The sequence below is a fragment of the Megalobrama amblycephala genome, linkage group LG7 (assembly GCF_018812025.1).
Source record: "Megalobrama amblycephala isolate DHTTF-2021 linkage group LG7, ASM1881202v1, whole genome shotgun sequence".
Taxonomy (NCBI): domain Eukaryota; kingdom Metazoa; phylum Chordata; class Actinopteri; order Cypriniformes; family Xenocyprididae; genus Megalobrama; species Megalobrama amblycephala.
The window spans coordinates 14,500,638-14,523,886 of record NC_063050.1 but is presented as its reverse complement, the minus strand read 5'-3'; the positions used below and the strand labels follow the sequence as shown (position 1 = coordinate 14,523,886).

General features: G+C 39.3%; 2 protein-coding genes across 5 annotated transcripts in view; one reads left to right on the top strand and one right to left on the bottom strand.

The window, feature by feature from the left end:
• The window catches only part of LOC125271747 (NACHT, LRR and PYD domains-containing protein 12-like), a 1,137,836-nt gene that overhangs the window by 401,972 nt on the left and 712,615 nt on the right, over positions 1–23,249 (top strand). The gene's annotated exons all lie outside the window — the stretch shown is intronic.
• On the bottom strand, positions 654–21,582 carry rfx1b (regulatory factor X, 1b (influences HLA class II expression)). 2 transcript variants are annotated; one of them, XM_048195992.1, is made up of 18 exons: positions 21,444–21,582; positions 15,539–15,896; positions 12,842–12,939; positions 12,673–12,750; positions 9,715–9,776; positions 9,278–9,620; positions 8,760–8,941; positions 6,898–7,017; positions 6,691–6,812; positions 6,441–6,559; positions 6,249–6,358; positions 6,001–6,152; positions 4,357–4,454; positions 4,126–4,275; positions 3,831–4,039; positions 2,117–2,270; positions 1,995–2,040; positions 654–1,880 (listed from the first exon to the last, which is right to left on the bottom strand). In XM_048195992.1, the coding sequence occupies exons 2-18, from the start codon at positions 15,873–15,875 to the stop codon at positions 1,732–1,734; spliced, it is 2,529 nt and encodes an 842-aa protein (XP_048051949.1). In that variant the 5' UTR covers positions 15,876–15,896; positions 21,444–21,582; the 3' UTR covers positions 654–1,731. The 2 variants fall into 2 exon arrangements, with proteins under 2 accessions (XP_048051949.1, XP_048051950.1); XM_048195993.1 differs by having other exon boundaries at positions 12,673–12,747.

The window sequence follows — 23,249 nt, the reverse complement described above, 5'->3', positions numbered from 1 at the left end:
TGCGGAAACGGAAAGTACGTTCAAGGCGATATTTTGTTTATAAAGCATAAACGGTTGTATTTTTTTTTCGAAAATGACCGATCGTTTCGCTAGATAAGATCCTTATTCCTCGTCTGGTATCGTTTAAAGCTCTTTGAAGCTGCACTGAAACTGTCATTTGACCTTCAAATCTGTTGGTAGCCGTTGAAATCCACTATATGGAGAATAATCCTGGAATGTTTTCCTCAAAAACCTTCATTTCTTTTCGACTGACGAAAGAAAGACATGAACATCTTGGATGACATGGGGGTGAGTAAATTTATCATGAAAAGTGTATTTAAAAGTGGACTAATCATTTAAGTGTTTATAGCTGAAAACGAGCATTTAAAGCGGCAGACGACAAAACTGCAGCGAGCGCTTAAAATAAACATAACGATATCGTCCGTTGGTGTGGATGCTAATTATCGTTATAGTTATCGTTCTTGGTGTGAACAGGCGTTAATTAAATACAGAATATGTATGACTGAAGCGTCCAATCACTAAACATCTCAGTACTCTTTACTAATAAATGAGTTCAGTATGTTTGTTAAAAATGAATCATTTGTGCTCGGTTCACTTGTGTGGATGTAGAATGAAAATGAACGATTATGAAGAACACTGACAGATGAAATGAATCTCGTTATGAACACAGGATTCTTTTAATTCATTGTAGTGGTCAATGATTAAACATACATTGAGCCTCATTCATGAAACTTGAGCTGAATGAATCTGTGGAAATCCTTCTTTATGTACATTTTTGCATTGAAATGAACATGATAATTGTCAAACCGGTTTTACACTGAATTGATTCTGCTCATATTTTATGAACGAGGCCTGATCAGATGTCAGAATAAGAAAATTAAAGCATCCTCACGATTGTTTTTGACATTTATTTATACATTTATGGATCTCTAGATTGAATAATCCTCTGAAGGCACATTTGATCCATTAGCATCAGACAATCTGATCGAATCACAAAGCATCAAAATTAGACATCAGATTAAAGCACAACAATAGTATATATTTTCATTAATATTTTAAAAAAAAAGAAAAGACGAAAGCATGGAAGGACGTAGCGTTAAAGCTGTGAAATGCAAAATCTGCTCTGTCTTCAGTGACACATGACTACACTCATGAATATTAATGAGGAACAGGCCTAGGTAAGGTATGATTGGCTTTGGCAAAGGATGATTTCTATGGCAGCATGGAGCAGATGGACTTCATCAGAACAGCACTCTTAAAGGAACAGTTTGCCAAAAATTACACTTCTGTCATAATTTTACACTCATCCTCATATCGTTCCAAACCCGTATGACTTTTTTCTTCTGCGGAACACACAAAGACAGTCTTTGGAACGACATGAGGGTGAACACTTTAATTTTTGGGTGAGCTGTTCCTTTAAGAGTAAAGACACATGGCAGCTTTGATTGAGAAAATGAAGGCAATGAAAATGTGTGTGTTTAATTAAGGCATGTGAATGTTACCGTTCTTCATCAGCTCATATAGCAGCTCTGAGGTCTTCTGCACCTTAGGAAACTCAACTGATCAATATCTCGTTGTGTTTCTCTGTTTACAGTAAATGACCTGAACTTCCTTTAACAACTCAGCAAAACTGAAGATCGTGTTTAGATCTGACCTGACTCTGAAAGCAGTGACTTCAGCACATACAGTCATTTCATCCACAGAATGACAGTGTAAGTGTGAATGTGTGTGTTAGTTTTGAGTGGTGTTGTTGAACAGCTCTGTTCTGGCCAGTTTTGTGGGCGGCTCCAGTGACTCGTCCCTTAGAACCACAGAGTTGTCTGGAACGGGCATGTCCTGATCCTCATCGGTCTCGTCTGTCTCATCGTCCTCTTCCTCATCTACACACACATGACATTTACTGATGAGAGAATGTTCTGGGTGGTCTCTAGAGCAGTGCTATGTGCTTGCATATAAAATATGGATTGGTGGATTAGTTCTGAATCAGTATGTACCTTTATCAGGATCCATTGACCTCTGACTTCTGTTCAGACAGGCAAACTGAAACAACAAACATGAAGTGGAATCACTGTATGACTGTTTATTTGACAGTATGTAAGTGTGTGTGAATACGTACCTCTCCCATAACAGCGATAGGCGTCTCTCCTTTGGCCTGTGCGACTCTGTGCTCGATCAGGTAGTACATGTACTCGTCATACAGCAGTCTGATCAGATGAAACGAGCCGAAACTGGCTGCGCTGCGCAGGGTCAGATCTCTGATCACCATTGAACTACAAAACACACACACGTTTTTATGACAATATAACAACTATAGACACTAAAACCTTTAAAAGCACATGGTATGGGGCTGCTATCAGCTTTCTTCCTCATTTAATCTGTGGCCCTGTTTACACCTGGTATTAAGATGCATTTTGGTTGATTGGCTCTCAAGTGGATGACGCAGGTGTAATGGGGGTCTAAAACGAGCTTGTCCATTTTCGACCACTTCCAGAGGTAGTCGAAAATGCATATGACTGGATTACTTTCGTAGTGTAGACATTCACGTAGTTGAATGTGCTCGAACAGCGCAAAATACAGCCTACTCTCCGCCTACTGAACTAACGCGTAAGCATTATGGGAAGCGAGCTAGCCAGATGGGATTTAAAGGAAGTTCCTTGATTATTACACCGGAATGAGAGTATAGTTCCTAGCCATATCATATCATTTTAATTTTCCGTCGGTCTTAGTGCACGATGTAACTACAGAAGAGTCGAGTTTTAAATAGGAAAAATATCGAAACTCTTTGGTCATTTTTTAGCGAGATGCTAACGGTCTAATTAGATTCAATGAACTATGCTAAGCTATGCTAAAAGTGGTACCGCCAGACCCAAAGTTTGGCTGAATGGATTCGAAAATGGTAAAACTCAACTGTTTAACTCTAGGGGAGTTGGAAAATATTTTCAAAAAAAGTGGAGTGTTCCTTTAAACAATAGGGGCTTTCGCACTGGGTAGTTACCAGGGTGGTTCCCCGAGAACTAATTGTTCCCCTAGGGCCGTTTTTCTGGTTGCATTCGCAGTGGCAGTACGAACTCTGAAGTGACGTAATATGCTTGTTGTTGTGACTTTTATTTTGACGGCGCTGAGAGCATCAGACCCCGAGCATACGCCGCTCCCATTCTCTATCTTCATTATCTTCTGAGCGGAAATACATAATCATGTGTCGCTTGGTCACTGTCCTATTGTGCTGGTTTAGACCCTACTCTGAAGTTGGATCTAATTTAGTTCCCCCAAAAGGACTTCCTAGAACTAAAACTGTTCCTAGTTCCTGCGGTGCAAACACAGCTAAATCTGGGTACTTCCGCCAAGGAAGTATGAAAAGGTTCCTCCGGTGTGAAAGCCCCTTTTGTCAGCTGAAGACCCAAGTTTGGTTTGAAGAGGAAAAATGTACCAAGCACAATGTTCTCTCACCATTCCTGATTTCTAACACACAGTGTTCAGCTGGTCTTGCGGCTGTCAGAGCAGAAATGAAAGCTGCTGCACTCCGTATGTTTTTCGTTATCTCTGTGCGCATTCATAATTAAATTTTGTGAGCTTATTTTGTCCATTAAATCGAAAGATCTGAAAAAAAAAAACATACATTTACCTGCCCATAGACCCTCTCCTCGAAGAAATCAGGACAGAAGTGGTTAAAAAGTGGACAAAAGAGAGGGATTAAAACACCAGGTGTAAACGGGAATGTTCCTTCATTCACTTGTGATTCGATCGACCAAAACACATCTTAATACAAGGGCCAGAGATTCAATACACAAAACTAAACTCTGTGTACACTGGGCAGTAAGCAGTACTCTCACCTGTAGAAGCTCCATTTGAGCAGGAAGAGTTTGGCCGCTTTGGGTAAGGTCTGACTATCGGTGTACGGCTTCAGGACCTGTGAGACCACCCCATCCAGCCACGCGGCCCACTGCTCCAGAGAGTTCTGCTGCTGCAGGGTGATTTTAAAGTCCTGCTCCAGCCGCTGGACCATGCCATCTTCACAGCCACACACCCATGAGGCCTGCTCCTAAACACACACATACACACACACACACAGATTAAGATCTGAAGGGAGATCTGAGGATGTGATATGACAAGAGCGAGCTGTGTTACCTGTACGTTGGTGAAGTCGACGCGGTTGAGGTCGCTGAGCATCTGTGTGATCTGAGCCGTGTTCTGCAGGACGGCGCGGGCCGCCTGAGCCAGATGATTGAGAGACGTGTAGCGCCGCAGAGTCTGAGCGAACGCTCCCGCACACACCACCTACACAAAACAACACACAACGTTAGCATGACCACACCGAGGACTGAGGCCAGTCAGAGGAAATCTGTGTGCGTATCAGACCTTGATGCGGACCATCTCCTCTGGGATGCTGATCATGGCATTGGTGAGCCAGTTCTCCAGACTCTTAGCAAAGTTACGGATGGCTTGAGTTAAGGCACCTAACAGGAACAAAGAGAGAGAGAGTCAAAATAAAGATAATTAGACCTCAAATTCTGTAATTAAATTTTTATTTACTTTCATGGTCATTTGCTGCAACAAAATGACTGTAATCATAAGGAAATGTTGAGAATGTTGAGCTGTACTGAGTTCTGTTGAATAGTGTGGAGCTATGTCCAATTGTGAAGAGTTTACACTATTTTTAGAGCTTTGTATGGTTATATAGAGTTATACAGAGATTTTTTTTTAGGGAATTGTACATTTCATTGATTATATCTTCATATCAAGCTGTATAGTCTATGTAAAGTTGTGTAGCTTGTATAGAGTTTGCATAGAGTTTGGGTAGTTATGTGTACAGTTTTGTAACTCATTGGGACTAGAATTTATATTTTAGAATTTTTATATTTAAGATTTTAAAGGGTTATGCCTTATAGAATTCTGTAATTTACTGTGGTTTGAGTTCGTGTAGAGTTGTAATTCACTGGAATGATATTCATATTAAGTTTGTTTGGAGTTTGTAGAGTTTTGTAATTCATTGGGACTAGGTTTGATATAGAGTTTGTATTACATTGTGTACGATTGTGTAGTTCAATGAGGATTGTGAATATATATAGTTCATATAGAGTTATGTAGAGTTTTGTAACTAATTGGAATGGTGTTTATATAGTTTGTGTAGAGTTGTGTAACTTACTGGGGATGTTGTTTACATAGAATTGTGTAACTTACTGTGGATGAAGTTGATATAGAGTTTGCATGAGTCCTGTAGAATTTTATAATTCTTTGGTTTTGTATAGTGTTGAGTAACAGGATGGTGAAGAGTTGTAAATAACTGCGATGGAGTTGATATACTTTATGTAGTGTTGTGTAACTTACTGTGGATGTTTGTTTGGAATTGTGTAGAATTGTGTAACTCATTGCAACTAGAGTTTATAGAGTTTATATAGTGTTGAGTAGTGTATCTCACAGAGGATGGTGATTATATATAGTGTGCATAGCACCGTGTGTAGTTTATATAGAGTTTGTGTAGTGTTGTATAACTCACTAGGTCTCGGGACATCAGGGATGAGGATCTCCACTAAGCTTTGATATATCAAGTTGATTTATATAAAGTTTGTTTAGAGTTTGTAGAGTTTTGTAATTCATTGGGCCTAGAGTTGATTTTATTTTATTGTGTAGGATTGTGTAGCTCACTGAGGATTGTGATTATATATTGTTTGTATAGAGTTATATAGTGTTACTAATTGTAATGGTGTTTATATAGTTTGTATTGAGTTTTGTAACTAATGGTAGTGTGTAACAGGACGGTGAAGAGTTGTAAATAACTGCGATAGAGTTTATATACTTTGTGTAGTTTTGTTTGACTTACTGTGGATGTTTGTTTGGAATTGTGAAGAATTTAACTCGCCGGACTAGAGTTTGTATAGTGTTGTGTAGGATTGTGTATCTCACAGAGGATGTTGATTATATAGTGTGCATAGCATTTTGTAAAGTTTTGTAACACAGTGGGATGGAGTTTATATAGAGTTTGTGTAGAGTTGTGTAACTCACTGGGGATGGGTCTCAGGACATCAGGGATGAGGATCTCCACTAGGCTTTGGTACAGCAAGTTGTCGCATTCACGGGTCCAGTTGAGGACGGGCTCATATTTACACAACAGAACCAGAATTGACTTGGGCAAACGCTTCTCTGATTCATCATGACTGTAGAGACGTCAGTGAGACACAAGACAACATCACAACACTTGTGACGGTATGAGAAGTCAATATATATTATGTGTGTACGTGAGCAGCTCTCACAGGTCAAGTGTGTCCGTGTCACTGGTTTGTCCTTCACTGAACCTCCAGTAGCTTTTCCACAGTGTCTCCACAAGAGGGAACTGCAGGTTTACCATCACATCCAGAATCGCCTACAAACAAACACACATATACACTAGAACACTACAATAAACACACATCTGACATCCTGAGTGCACACCCACACACACACACCTCGCAGTGCTCTCTGTAGACCAGCTGATATGTGAGAACGTGCTGAGGAAGGAGTCCGTCCGGCAGAGATTTACCCTCATCCTCGATCACAGGGAACTCCGGCAGACTGCGAGACGCATCTGAGACACACACACACATTCAAACAGCTGATGTCATATCCTGTAGAATACGATTACATGTCCAAGAGAGAGAACTGCTCCTACATTTCCATTTTACAATAACCTGTATAGAGAAAGACAGATTGTCTCACCCAAAAACTGCTGATACTGGTGAACCTGGGCGCTGATGTCGGATAGCCCTGCTCCTTGTTGATGCCCCACCCCCAGGCCCATTCCATTGGTCAGTCCCTCCACCTTCTGCACAGGCTTTAATCTTTACCAAGAGATGAGGGCTGTCAATCAATCAAACTAACAACAGCAAGTGATCATCAACACAAACCGTAAACACACACACACACCTCTGTTTCTGCGAGTATGGCTGTTGTCTCATGGCCAGGTGTTGCTGGTCCTCTACCAGTCTGTGCAGGGGGGAGTTGCTCTTGATTCGAAGGCCATAGTAATGGTACTTAGAGTTCCCTCTGAAACACACACACACACACACACACGCTTTATTATTAGCCTGTTCTAGCCAGTGATATTTTAGTATCATTGATATACCATTATAATTTTTGTTAAAGTGTTAGTTCACCCAAAAATGAAAATTCTGTCATTAATTACTTACCCTCATGTCGTTCCAAACCTGTAAGAGTAAGACGTTTGTTCATCTTCAGAACAAAAATTAAGATCTTTTTGATAAAATTTGAGAGCTTTCTGTCCCTCCATTGACAGCCTACGCAACATGCTTGTCTGCTCTCGCGTCAACACAACACGCATGAGTCGTGGTGCTCTTGTGAATGTGTGTTGGAGATTAATATTTTGTAAATAAAGTGGTAAATTGTGGGTTTTTTTTGCACAAACAAAGCACTCGCGTCATTTTAAGGTTAAACCACTGGAGTCACATGGAGTACTTTAATGATGTCTTTACTGCCTTTCTGGGGCTTGATAGTGGTAGTTGTGTAGACTGTCAATGGAGGGACAGAAATCTCAGATTTCATTAAAAAGATCTTAATTTGTGCTCAGAAGATGAACGAAAGTCTTACGGATTTGTAAGGACATGAGGGTGAGTAATTAATGACAAATTTCATTTTTGGGTGAACTAACCCTTTAATATTTTGAATTAGATATTATTTTTATATTTTCTGTTTTCACTTTAATTTTAGTAATTTTGTTGTGTATTTAGGCTTTTTTATATTTTTATATATAGTTTTCATTCATAGTTTTAGTTATTTTAGTGCTTAAACTAAAAAAAAAAAGGGAAATGTTAAAGGGTTAGTTCACCCAAAAATGAAAACAATGTCATTTATTACTCACCCTCATGCCGTTTCACACCCGTAAGACCTTCGTTAATCTTCTGAACACAAATTAAGATATTTTGGTTGAAATCTAATGGCTCAGTGAGGCCTGCATAGCCAGCAATGACATTTCCTCTCTCAAGAACCATTAATGTACTAAAACCATATTTAAATCAGTTCATGTGAGTACAGTGGTTCAATATTAATATTATAAAGTGACAAGAATATTTTTGGTGTGCCAAAAAAAAAAAAAAAAAAAACGACTTATTTAGTGATGGCCGATTTCAAAACACTGCTTCATGAAGCATCGGAGCGTTATGAATCAGCGTATTGAATCATGATTCGGATCACGTGTCAAACCGCCAAACTGCTGAAATCACGTGACTTTGGCACTCCGAACCGCTGATTTGACACGCTGATTCATTATGCTCCGATGCTTCCTGAAGCAGTGTATTTGCTTTATAATATTAATAATGAACCGCTGTACTCACATGAATTGATTTAAATATGTTTTTAGTACATTAATGGATCTTGAGAGAGGAAATGTCATTGCTGGCTATGCAGGCCTCACTGAGACATCGGATTTCAACAAAAATATCTTAATTTGCGTTCCGAAGATGAACAAAGGTCTTACGGGTGTGGAACGGCTTGAGGGTGAGTAATAAATGACAGAATTTTAATTTTTGGGTGAACTAACCCTTTAACTTGGCAACTAGCTGAAGTAAAATACGTTTTTGGTAAATATGTTTCCATCATAGTTTTGTTTGTAGTCTTGTTACTGAATAAAAAAATGTTTGGACCAATGTGATTTGACTGTGGGCGGAGCTAACCGATTCAATAAATATAGAAATAAAACAAAATGTTGCACGTTTCTTGTCGTGGCTTGAAGCTTTATTGCACCACACCTGGTCTGGACAGTATGATTGTACCTGGTGCCGAGACGTCTGGTCCTGAGGCCCATGAACACGGAGCGGATGAGTTTGCCAAAGGAGGCGGCGTTCACGGGTTCCAGCTTGGTCTGCTGGCAGTGCAGGAGGTAATGACAGTAGAGAGTACAGCGAGGAAGACTTACACCTTCAGCTGTCTCGTAGTTATCCATCAGCCACTGCACCTGAAGACAGAAGACAGTAGATGGTTAAAGAGTAACCACTGACAAGATGGCCCTTTAATAAATCCTGGCTGTCTACGCAGCAGAAATGTGAAAATGTTTTTGAAATCTGTGCTACATGACTAGAGAAAACGGGGCTGTGGCGTTCCCTTTTGCCAAAAACACTTGATTTTGGCACCGCCCCTCTGTCTATACGACTGTACGTGGGTGAGAAAATGCTTAAGTTTGATCTGTAATTTTTAACAAAAAACCCTAGAGCTGTCAAAAGTGGGTGAAACTCTCTGGTTGAGAATCTGAAGCATCATTCATGCCTGTACCGATGAAAACAAACATACTCACAGTCGCAGGCGAAGCGCGTGTGTTGTGCGAGAAATTCTGGTTCCCTCCACCGAGCATGTAGCCGCCCTGAATCACGTAACTCCCCGCCCCTCCGCTGGTGACCACGCCTCCTGCCCCGCCCACTACCGACGAAGACCCTCCAGCCACCACAGTGATCCCCGAATTGCCCTCTGAAAACATGGAGACCACCCCCGTGCCCATATCGGACGTCACAGACACAGCCTGAGTGGTGGCAGGGGACGTGACCTGCGAGCCGGTGGTGGGTGAGGTCTCATAGTAAGTGACAGAGGGCGTGGCTTGAGGGAAGAGGGTGGGGTCTGTGAACGGGTAACTACTGGAACGACTGAAGAGGGAGAGAGAAAGAGAAATACAGAGCAATGTAAATGTTTTCACGAGTAGGAGAAGCTAAATAAATGCCTGTGTGTGTTTATGCTCACATTGCAGTATTGTTGTAGTTGTTGTCTCCCTCCACAAACTGGCCTGAGTACACATGCTGTACCTAGACACACAAACAAACATCAGTTTCACATCAGATGTTTAAATGGCTCATGTCTGCTTGTTGATGCGCTCATCTCTGTCTCCCATGGCTGGATCCTTCTATTTCTACCTCAGGTTTGGTTTAACTGAGTCAGATATGAGGATGAACATCACAAAACATGTCTATACACTGTGTTCCAAATCATTATGCAAGCAACATATCAGAAGGATTTCAGTACAATAAACAATTCAGATTTTAGGTTTTTCAAAGAAAGTGTTTCATTTATCCATTTCTTTTTAGATAACTGTATCAATCTCAGACAGGTTTGATAAATATTTTGCCAGGTCTTATTAGGTAAATAGAAAGCCAAAACTTAGAGAGGTTGTTCCACATTGTTGAGCAAGTCACAGTTCTCATGCAATATAGGAAGAAAGAAAGATCTTTCTGAAGATGAAAAGCATGAAATAGTGCAATGTCTTGCAAAAGGCATGAAAACAACTAATATTTTGAGAAAACTGAATAGAGATTATCGAACTATCAACTACTAGCACAAGAGAACTCGGTCAGATTCAGCCACTCCTAACCACAGCTCACAAAGAGACACGTTTACAGTGGGTTTAGAAATACATTTTCAAAAAGTTTTAGTGACAAGGTGTTTTTTGCAGCATTGTGCTGAATGAAAATCATTTATTTCAGAAGGCACTATCCTTCTTTTTATACCATAGCAGAAAATGGCCAGTTATAAACTCCACATATCTTGCAGGAGTCATTTTGACACCATTTTAACAAGGGACCTTCCATCTCACTTCCCAATATTCCAGCCCAAATCATCACCTGCTAGCTCCTTTCTGACGTTGCAGTCTTGTTGGAACGTGGTGGCCACTCAACCATCCAGAAATCCATCCATCTAGACCATCCATTGTAGTACAGCATTCGAATAAAACAATTTAAAGGGACCTATTATGCCCTTTTCACAAGATGTAATCTAAGTCTCTGGTGTTCCCAGAATGTGTTTGTGAAGTTTCAGCTCAAAATACCCCACAGATCATTAGCTTGTCAAAATTGCCCCTATTTGGCTGTGAGCAAAAACACGCCGTGTGTGTGTCCCTTTAAATGCAAATGAGCTGCTGCTCCCAGAGGGCGGAGCTTTAACAGCTCACGCTTCGGTTGCTCAACAACAACAAAGCGCAGCCAAAATGAGGATTGTCAGTAACGGTGTTCAGCCTTACATTATTCAAACTGGAGTCGACACTGATGGAGAGACTCAGGAAGAAGTTACAACTTTTAGAATGAATCTGGACATCTCTGAACAGTTAGTGGATAAATTTATGTAGTTGCTGTGGAGTTGATTCAACCCAAACAAACCCACCCCTCTCTTCATTGCTCCGCCTCCAAAACTCAATCTCCAATCCTATTCCTAACCACCCTGCTCCAAGTCGGTCTCAAACCTTGGCCCGTTCGCTCCTGGCAGGTGAGGCGAGTGCACTAACAATGACAATAAACACCGCATTCTCTAGCAGTCGTCAGTGCGCAGTGGTTTACCTGCACAACTCTCACTAGCTGGCCTCCGTTATACACGCAATGAGAGGGGATGTCTGTTTATCGCAGCTGACGCGCAACAAAATGCTTCACGAAAAATAAAGCGCAGATGATGAACGAACGACAAGGAAGCACAAAAAAATGAACGTACAGTACACAAGAGTAAATTCAAACAGCACAGCAGCTCCAGCTGTGCTGCCCGTGATCTTCGGGCCCTTAGACGGCACTGCATCACATACAGGAATGCTACTGTAGTGGAAATCACAACATGGGCTCAGGAATACTTCCAGAAAACATTGTCGGTGAACACAATCCACCGTGCCATTCGCTGTTGCCAGTTAAAACTCTATAGGTCAAAAAAGAAGCCATATCTAAACATGATCCAGAAGCGCAGGCGTTTTCTCTGGGCCAAGGCTCATTTAAAATGGACTGTGGCAAAGTGGAAAACTGTTCTGTGGTCAGACGAATCAAAATTTGAAGTTCTTTTTGGAAAACTGGGACACCATGTCATCGGGACTAAAGAGGACAAGGACAACCCAAGTTGTTATCAGCGCTCAGTTCAGAAGCCTGCATCTCTGATGGTATGGGGTTGCATGAGTGCGTGTGGCATGGGCAGCTTACACATCTGGAAAGGCACCATCAATGCTGAAAGGTATATCCAAGTTCTAGAACAACATATGCTCCCATCCAAACGTCGTCTCTTTCAGGGAAGACCTTGCATTTTCCAACATGACAATGCCAGATCACATACTGCATCAATAACAACATCATGGCTGCGTAGAAGAAGGATCTGGGTACTGAAATGGCCAGCCTGCGGTCCAGATCTTTCACCCATAGAAAACATTTGGCACATCATAAAGAGGAAGATGCGACAAAGAAGACCTACTTTAAGACAGTTGAGCAACTAAAAGCCTGTATTAGACAAGAATGGGACAACATTCCTATTCCTAAACTTGAGCAACTTGTCTCCTCAGTCCCCAGACATTTGCAGACTGTTATAAAAAGAAGAGGGGATGCCACACAGTGGTAAACATGGCCTTGTCCCAACTTTTTTGAGATGTGTTTATGCCATGAAATTTAAAATCAACTTATTTTTTCCCTTAAAATGATACATTTTCTCAGTTTAAACATTTGATATGTCATCAATGTTGTATTCTGAATAAAATATTGAAATCTGAAACTTCCACATCATTGCATTCTGTTTTTATTCACAATTTGTAATTTTTGGAATCGGGTTTGTACTGAAATCCTACTGATATGTCACTTGCATAATAATTTGGAACACAGCGTAAGAAGTCAACCCTAAATTTGTACTTTAAATTTGTATACATTAATCTAGACCTCATGTTTAAAAGTTATGAAGTGTGTGTGTTTGTACCTCAGGTGTGATGTGTAGATTACTGACCCCCAGTTGTCCACCTTGACTCTTGGTTGCGGCCTGAACAACTGACCTCTGCTGGACACAGACCACCACAGTTTATGGACTTATCTGATTATTATGGTTTTGATTTGTATAACCTATATATACACAAATGTACATGCATTACCTGTGCTGTCTGCACCTGCTGCACTACCTGTGTGGGTACACCGGTCTGTCCCGCCGGAGGAGAGCTAGATTCAGAGTCATTTGAGTGAAGCGAGCCCTCTATATATTAAGACAGACAGACAAAAACAAGTCATATAATACTGTATAATATGCTTGAAATTCTCAGACAGAAACTCATTCTCATATTAAAGCGATCATATCATTGAAACAGGATTGTTCTTGATGTTGAGATTAATTGTATAAAAACATACTGTAACTTTAAGAACTAAAATGGAAATGACACAAAACTGCAAAAGTGACTGAAATCATCATGATTATGTGACCTGAATGACTACCCACATTTACATATTCAGTATTCAGCAACTTGTCTACGGCATTGCTACTCACTTCATTGTTTTTATATAATGTTACCAGTCATAAAAGGTAATTTACATATCAAAATCTTAAAGATACAGTAGCCAAAACAACATGTTTAGTTTAGAGGAACATTCTGGGCTCAAAAAAACAAAACAAAAAAAACTAAATTCAGCAAAACTGTAGAATATGGCTACTGAGTATAGTACTGAGTATAACCTCCACCACATCTTACTGCAAAGAGACGCGCATGTGTGTGTGTGTGTGTGTGTGTGCAAGAGAGACACACAATGAGAGGAAGACTCACTGAAAAGAAAGATAAAGAAACAAAAACACTAAATGAGAAGGAAACACGTGACAAAACCACACTCAGAAGGAGGAAATGATGACTGTGTCAAGGGGAAGATGTGTGTTTCACTCAGTACAAAACCTACAGAAGGACATAAAAATGAAGTCAATACAGAAACAGCTAACAAATGCCAAAACAAGCCCTCATACTTACGATAGAGCACATCCAGACTGTACAGACAGCTACTGTAGAACATGATCTGAACACTGAGACACATCCAGCCATTTCTCTTTATATCACGCTCATATGGCCGGCCTTGAACAATTAATCTCCACAGATGGAGCAAGAAAGCTCTAGTTCAGGTAAACACGGGTATCAGATAGAGAGAGAGAGATTGAGAGAGGAGAAATCAAGCTAAAGAAAGGATGAGGATATGCACCGTTTACTTTACCTGTGGCTTTTATTTTGATTTTCATTCTGTATTTTCCTGTATCCTTCAGTTTATCTCTCTACTCAATTAAATTATTCTCTGATCGTGATCCTTCACGTGATCAGCTTTCAACTACAGTGTTTTGCTGTTCTCTTTTTTCATATCGATTGATACAAATATCTATCTGCTATAAAATTACAATTATATTCTATACATAAAAACTTTTTTTTTATCTTTTCCTATATATTTTATATAGAAACTTTTTTAGTCAGCATGAGTTTTATATAAACATATATGTAATTTTATGTGTTTTAAGTTGAGATTTTAATAATACATAACATAAATAAATTAGCAATAAATATATATACTTTTTTTCAATATAAAAATATAGTCAATATTATTTTCTTTTAATTTTAATATTTTGATTAAATTATCACTGATTTTACGCTACCATTCAAAAGTGATATTGTGAAATATTAATACAACTTAAAATAACCGTTTTCTCTTTAAATAAACTATAAAATGTAATTTATTCCTGTGATCAAAGCTGAATTTTCAGCATCATTACTCCAGTCTTCAGTGTCATGTGATCCTTCAGAAATCATACTAATATGATGATTTTCTGCTTAAAGGGTTTGTTTACCCAAAAATGAAAATCACCCCATGATTTACTCACCCTCAAGCCATCCTAGGTGTATATGACTTTCTTCTTTCAGACGAACACAATCTGAGATTATATTTAAAAATACTCTGGCTCTACCAAGCTTTATAATAGTAGTGAATTGGAGGCTGTGATTTTGAAGCCTAAAAAAATGCATCCATCCATCATAAAAGTTGGGTTATAAAGGTTATAAAGTTTTAAATATGGACATTTTTCTTACAAAAACCCATCACTTCACTTCAGAATGGGGTTATTAAACCCCTGAAGCCATATGGATTACTTTTATGATGGACTGATGCATTTTTGGGCTTTAAAAATCACGCCCCTATTCACTATCATTATAAAGCTTGGAAGGATATTTTTAAATATATATCCGATTATGTTAGTCTGAAAGAAGATAGTCATATACACCTAGGATGGCTTGAGGGTGAGTAAATCATGGGATGATTTTTATTTTGACATAAATATTTTTTATATATTTTATTTTGATATTTATTTGAGGTTTTTGTGTGGTCACTATCTTTAGTCTATCTATAGTACCGTCCTTCTTTCCCATATAATCTTTGTGTGAATTAAAGCTGCAGCGATAGGAAGTCCATCCACACACACTTCTCCAGGCTGCTGAGTAGGCAGTGCTGTCATTACGGCTGCCAATTAGAGCGTTACAATGTTCAGTCATCAGAAAAATGTGTGTGTGCGTCTGTGCGTGTTAAATAAAAAGCACAAGCAGAAGAGAACATGTGTGGAGATGCACACGGCTGCAGTTGCGTGTTTATTTCGAGGTCTTTCTATTCAGGGAGAGACCTAGAAAGTGTCAGGTGTCTGTTAGATCGCATTACACACGCTTTCGTACACGCAATGCATATAAACTAGTGGCGCCATAATGGTCTGGTCTGCAGGTTCAATCCCAACTAAGTGTGACATGGGAAGTTAAGTGTACATCTAGTGAAGTGCTTGTGCTCACCGGTAACGGTTACCACAATGTACTGCTGGGCACTCTGGCCGTTTCCTGACTGGGAGGCAGGGCTTTGTATCTCTCCTGTGACATACTGCGCTGCGGTCACGGCTCCCTGAGGGGGCGTGGCTAGGACTTTCTTTTGAGCGACCGAGGGCGTGGCCTGCGCTCTTATGATAGAGCCCGTCTGTGCTGAAGCAGACCCCGGCGAGCTCTGCATGTCGGACAGGAACTGAGACGTGGTGGTAGAAGTGGCTTTTTGCTGGGTCGAAGAGGCTGTCGTGACGTTGCCCCCTTGTGACTGGGAGGGTTGAAGCTCCTCAGCAGTGTAGCCTGAAGTTGCCATGACGACAACAGCCAAATCCCTCTGCAAATAGAAATGAAAAAGACAGATTAAGCCATGCAGGAAGTTAAAAGCAAACAGATTTGGACTTCTTGTTTTTATGATAGACAGTATTGCCTTGGAGGTTATTTCACACAATTACACTTAAATTACATTTGTGTCCTTATGGAAGAAGAATTCAGTCAAAACTATTGTTTTTCATGCACTGGTCAATTTTGAGATTATGGGCCATTTTGCTTCCAAACTAGTGGAAAGAAAACAAGCAAAATACACATTTTAGTGTTTGTTTGTTTTATTACACTTTATCTATTTGCATCTGTACATTCAATATTTCTCCTGCACTTCAGCAGCACTTACATACACCAATCTATATTCTGAAGGTTTTTATACAGGGGATTCTTCATATACCATTTCTTTATATATTCCTAAATTGGCTGTTGACAGATCAACAAAATTTTGAACCTGCTTTTAATAGATGTTCAATTTCTGTTCTGGAAATTGTGTAGAGCTGCACGGTTAATCATTAAAAGATTGCAATCTCGATTCAAACTAAATGACAACTATTCGCCTGTGTCTATTAAACCGTTGACAAAATCACAGCGAACATTCAGATCTGCGTTTGCGATGCCGCTGAGCCAGGATGAGCCGCTGTCATGTATAAGTATGAAACAGCTTCACAAACAGTCTTTTGAACATCACAGTATGGTTGTGTCTGTTACAAACATTTAAATTATCACAGAAGTACTAGGATAAAAGTTTATAGTTTGGATATAAACACTAGCGATCAAAATAGAGCAAATCACCTTTTGAAAGTAACTTGATGCTTCAAATAAAGATTGTATTAGGGCTGGGCGATATATCGCATGCGATTCTCACGCGCATTTCGTCAGTAAAGCCGGTTCCCTGATTACCGCTAAATCGGCATCACCTGCTTTCAAATGGAGCGCCTTTTAACAGATAGAGCCGTAGTTCACTGAAAAGCCACGCAATATCGCGTTCATTATCGAAGGCGATTCATCTGCGATAATAAACCCGATTTTGCGTGGCTTGTCAGTGATCTACGGTTCTGTCTATTAAATGGCGCTCCATTTGAAAGCAGGTGATGGTGATTTAGCGGTAATCAGGGAACCGGCTTTACTGACGAAATGCGCGTGAGAATCGCATGCGATATATCGCCCAGCCCTAGATTGTATCAATTACATCGTTACACCAGTAGGTGGTGACCAATGACTTAAAAAGTGTATTTGTCATTGAATCAATCATTCAAGAGATTTGTTCAAAATGCTCATTCCTCCAGGGCTCCATTTATGTCCAATTTTATTTACGACCTTCCCTCGCTAATATCCCTCCGTCTCGTTGACTCAGATGCACGTCATTGCTTATGTTGCTTGAGTGCCCAATACTGGCAGAACCCTTGCGATGTGTTTATATGGAAAGCACTAAGCCTTTGATCACTGTAATCCGCAATGGAGCCGATTTATTATTTACAGTTTTTTCCCTTATGAGTTTGTTTTTACGCATCATTCTATAATGACTGAAAATGACTACAATACAATAAACTGTAACAGTCATCTTAAGGTAGCTACAAGTATTATGCGGTAAAATGTTAAAATTACTTCAATATCATACATATAGTTGTGGGGGTAAATTAAGCGCAACCTGCTGTGACATCACAATCACGTTGCATTGTGGTCTATGGATCTGCCTGAAGTGTACATATTGTGTAGACTCACTCCCTCGGTCAAAATCGAGGGGACGAGGGTCTGCCCAAATAAACTTCCCTCGTCCACTTGAAGAAGTTGAAAGCAAAATGGTGGTGGGGATTCCCCCCGAGGGGACGTGCTTAGGGAAGTTCACAAGTGTATGTCTAAAAGTGGAGTTAAACGCAGCCCAGTAATGAAACTAGTGAAGTATTTGAGTGAGTCATTGAATCATTCATTGCAACTGATTTTTTTAAAAAATATAACTAATTCAAATTGATTAAACATTTTTAAATAGACTGCAGCAATTAACATTTTGTCATAATCTCTAGTAAATCACGTTATTTTGTTTAGTTGTCTATTCAGAATTGTGATCTGTTTGAAACAAAAAAATTAAGATTCTTAATTTATCCAGAATCGTGCAGCTCTATGTCATATAGTACACACTTAAAATTTATTTAAATATTACATTATTTGCATCTTTAAACATTTCAGAAAACTTGTAACACAAAACAATTGTCCTAATATACTGTGATTCATCAACAAAGGAAAGCATTGTAATATCTATTAGTTAAAAAATGTACCCTATTCACCTGTAGCCTATTCACCTTGCCTTAATATGTTATTGTAAAAATGCAATAGTGTCTAATAATAAAGACACAAATTTTCATCAAAACATTCTTTTATTAAGCAAATTCATTGCCATTTTTCTGTTGGCTTAACTAAATAGTTATTTGAATACAGAATTATAACATAGCCTAACATGCATTTAGAATATTTTATTATTTCTCAACAACAACAATTTAGCTAAAAAGTGTCAAACATTTTGTCTCACTTAAAGGTACAATATGTAAGATTTATGTCCGCTAGAGGTCGCTAGAGACCTATTCAAAACAATGGCATAGCTCGATGACGGCAAGTTTGAGCGCGGAATCTTGGGACATGTGGTCTTCACATCACAATCGGGATAGGACTCGGGAAGAAATCATGTTCATGGATGTGATTATTAACGTTACTGTAGTATGAAGTAGAGCAGGACCATTTTATTATGCCACATTCGCCGGCGCTGCTTCCGCTTTTCCGGTCATGAGTATGAGGTAACATTAGTGTTGCACGATATACCGGTACTAGAAAGGTATCGCGATACCCTGCTTTTAAAAACGGCCCGGTTCTTCATTTTATTAGTACCGGTACTTTGAGTGCCAGCTGTATTTCCTAATGTGCGACAGCAGGGGGCAGTGTGCGTGCAGCGCGCTGCTTCTAAGATAAATTGAGTGCGTTTACTCCTTTCAACTGCGCATCTGCTTTTATGGTGACGAAACGAGAGGTACGGTTGCAAATACATGTGTTCTTGCAGACCGTCCACGAATTGTTGAGAAAGCAGATGAATGCTTTCGAAGCGAAATATGGCATTATTTTGCTTACATTGCCGACAGCCAGGGCAAGCCCACGGACACCACAAAGCCCGTCTGCAAAAGATTTTACAAAATAACGCAAGCGAAGGGAGTCAAAAGCATCTTGCTGTCAAACATCCCGATTTGTACAAAGAATTTAAAGAGCGACAGGCTAGTGAATGTGATACCAGGATTATGTTTTGCTCTCAAACATTAAATGAGTGTTATTTATTTATTTTACTCGTGCAAGCAGAACTCCGCGAAGAGGTGTATTATTGAGTCTAAGTTTAATAAGTGATATCTGGTTGCAAACATAAATATGTGAAGGGTATATACAGTTATTTTAAACCAATTTATGCTTTAATAACATTGCTCTAATTATTTACAGTAATATAATTTTTACAATAATCTTACTGCCAAAAAAACCTAAATGTATAAAAAAGCATAACAGCAAATAATTTACAATTTTATTGAGCATGAAAATAATAAACATTAAAAATTATATTAAATCTAACTCTAACGTCATGGCAATGAAGCTCAAATCCAGAATTATCAGCCTGCACACTGGTGAAGAAAGAAGTTCTGTCATATGTTATTTTTTTATTCCTGCTGTTTTAGGTTTTTGCCATAGTATCGGTATCGTATTGAAGTCAAAATTTTGGTATCGTGACAACACTAGGTAACACAGCTCTGTTTATCATATTAGATACATTTGAGTGTGTTGAAAATGACGTTATAACGTTACTCTGTGCGTTTGCTCGGCTGCTGCTGTGAGACACTTGTTTGAGACACACTGCAGTAAGATTTAAAACTTACTATATGAAAGTTACTAAAAATAAAGCTGCATCTGATTATGCTATGTTAGCTACTTCACAAAATAGTTTTTCTCTGAGGCATGGTAAAGCATGGTACTCGAAAATAATCAAGAAAATTTGATTTAAACAATAAGACTAAACGTGTTGAGCTATATAACAATAATTAGCTTTCTGTCTATAAACGTAACCAAACAGTTGTTCCCTTGCCTATTAAAACATGTAATATATTAAAGCGTCTTCGGTGTTTCCCTGGTTTCTACAAAATAAAACCGGAAACCGAGGGTAACGCGGGTATGACGCAATTGACAGGTGACTCCTCACACGTCCTGGAGCCTTGGTTAAAATTGCAATTTTCTCACTATTTACAAATAGTTGGAAACATTTGGGATATTGTAAGTACTCAAGTGAAAATATATAACACTGGCCTAGTGGTTTTTGGATATTTTACTGCAAAAATATTAAATATTGCACCTTTAAATTCCAGCAGGGTTTTTTTTTTTTTTTTTTGAGACTGCATGTAAAACCAACCACATTCTCTTTCCCTGTCAGACGCACATAAATCCTTTGCGGTTTCAAGCTGGCTAAACTTGTTTAACAGTACTCTCGTTTTTCCTCAAATTAGAGGTAACAGGCGGCCTTTGCGTGTCCTGTCTTGTGATGACAGTGTGTGCCAGTGTGCATATGAAGTTACTGTAAGAATTAGTGAGGAAGCCATTGTGTTAAACAGCCTGAAAGGAACAACTCATATTATTAAAATCATTCCACAAAAATAAAACTTTTAAAAAATACATATCTGAACAAGCATCATATATTCAAATATGCTGACAAATTTACATGCAAAATGTCACAGAGCATCAACTAATTGACAGACCATAAATCTGACTAAACATAAAATGTGGCGTAATATGGTCAATGCTATGAATTCAATAGCAAAGTAAATGTGATCTTCATGCATGATTTTGCCTCAATCATATAGTATCTATTTTAAAATGATATTCTAAATAATATTTTATATCTGTATGTTTTAATATGCATTTACTTTTTTGTTTACTGCTGCTAGAGAACAAAGTATGCAACTGGATAGACATCTGTCAATCACGCCCTTTTAACTTCCCACGCCCCGCCCCTGTCCAGGACACGCCCCCTCCACTCCCTCCGCACTGGAGCTGATCTGGCACACATATGGCTGTTCGACGACTCCCTCTACAAAGTTTTCAACCCCCTGAAAATACAATTCACGAGAGTTTGATCCACCGAATGCCAACATTTCATCATCATCTGCGTTAAATAAACTCCAGAAAAACGGAGCACCGAAAAAAAGACCACAGTCGAATGCAGATTCAATGTCAAAAGTCGCTCTTTGACATTTGATCCTGAACTACTCGCCCGTTTCAGTCATCAAGTCAGTTAAACACACTTCTGACGTCATGGTCACCATAAACAAACAACAACAACAAGTAAAAGTCACACACTCTCACGTTACAACACCCGCCATTTTGTAGCTCTAGAGCAGATTTGACATCGTCATAACAACCGCCAGCGCGTGCGAGAGGCGCGGGGTCGAGTTGAAGCGCGATAACTGAGGAAATCGCGTCTAGCACACTTCAGCACTTGCAACAAAAAACAAGAGTAGGTTGCGTGAAATAAAGTTGTTGCGTTCACCTTTCGCTTCTTGCTGGACGATCTTAGTTTGGCGCGGAGTTTTATTTTCTTAATGGCTCAAATTGTTGTTGTTGATTCTCGTTGCTGGGTTCTTGTCGCCACGACTACCGTGACTATGGCGCCTCGTCCTCACCGGGGCAACTGTTGCTACCCACCCGTCTAAGCACCGCCCTCTTGCTTAGCAGCGGTTGGCTGCGTGTCGCCAGGGGAAACGGTCTTCTCTCTTCACGATTGGATGAGGCGAGTGTCAATAACAAACTGACATTGTCATTCGCTGTCAGTTGCTGTCAGTCGAGCTGCACCATTACGCAAGAAGTACACGCCCCCTTCGCGTTCATTTATTGGACTAGATTTCTGTCAGTCAAACGTCACGGTCAACTCCGGTTACTCTTGATAAAAGGTAAATGTTATTAACCACACAGCTATTTATGAAAAATGTAGAGAAAAATCATATTTATTTGCATTACTCTTACAAAACGTTGCCATATTAAACAGTTTTTGAACCTGATATATATTTAGGCTATGTATTATATTATATTTATGTACCATTTGTAAAGTAAATAGTTTAAAGGTAAACATCCACAGATACAAGTCATATTTTTCCATAAAACAAGATTTATTTATTAAGACTAGTGTCCGAATAATGTACCTTGAGTAAATAAATGAAAAAGAATATAATTTAATCTCATTTTAAGCATAAAAGTCTCCATTTTATTTCTAATTTTGTAATATTTTAATTATAGCTACGCATGCAGTGTGAGTCCATTAGCATATTAATCATAATACTTTAAATTATCACTGAGGTCAGACAGGCAACCAATTAGCCCATATGCTGAAGGCTCATCCATGTGCTGTTATCTCTGTGAATGCCAGTGTCTGAATCATATTCTCCAGACTCTGTTATCTCATGACTCTATGATTAAGAAGAAACAGGCTTTTGCTGATATGCTTATAAGCTGCTTTCTGATTCTAAATAACCACACACACATAACCATCACTCAATTTCTCACATCCATATCCTCTTCTTATCTGTTTGAAATGTCACCTGGGCTCCTCGTGTCACGAGAGGTCAGCTATATCTGCACCCCACGTGTTTTCTATTCTTTAAATCTATATTGTGTATTACATAGGATATTACTTGGAATATCATGCACATTTTATGGTATGTGGATATGGAAATCATGCATTGTATTACCTCAGATGTGAAATCTTGCTCTTATGTGGTATCTGGGTCTTGGTTGATGTTTTTTTTTTTTTTTTTTCATGACCCTACAGGGCAAGATGTCTTCACAGTGCCTGTGCTCTTTAGTATACTTCACATGCAATAAATTTGTATCATAGTGTGCGAGTCCTGTATTAACTTTTTAAAATTAGTTTTCTTTGTAATTCATGGTAAACTTTCATTTATTTAATTTAAAGTTGGCAAGAAATGGAAGTTGCGATAATCTTTTCTTCCCTATTGTGATGTATATCAGGGTTGCCAGGTTTTCACCCGCCCAAAAAACCCGCCCAATTGACCCTTCGCAAAGACCCACCCCCCTTAGTTACTGTTGCTTTGTCCGACAAGCCATGACGCTGTCACGCCACACGCAGTGAAAAATACATCACAGAGCAGAGAGGACACTGACAATACGTCGACAGACAAGACAGAGCAGGTTACTTATGATATTAAACAAAGTCCCAGCTTTCAAACTGTACATTTTTTTAAAGAAATTCGAACAATAAAAACCATTTTGTGGCTCTTTAATGTGGCGTGACAGATTGCTATAGCGCCTCAGCTCAAGCGGTTCGTGAACCGATCATCTC

Bases quoted from the DNA above. Each gene is read 5' to 3' on its own strand.
- rfx1b (XM_048195992.1), bottom strand. From the start codon at position 15,875: ATGGCAACTTCAGGCTACACTGCTGAGGAGCTTCAACCCTCCCAGTCA. The intron at 6,359-6,440 runs GTGTGTGTGTGT...GTTTGTTTGTAG, and splicing joins TCTACAGAGAGCACTGCGAG to GCGATTCTGGATGTGATGGT. The intron at 4,276-4,356 runs GTCTGATACGCA...TGTTTTGTGTAG, and splicing joins AGGAGATGGTCCGCATCAAG to GTGGTGTGTGCGGGAGCGTT.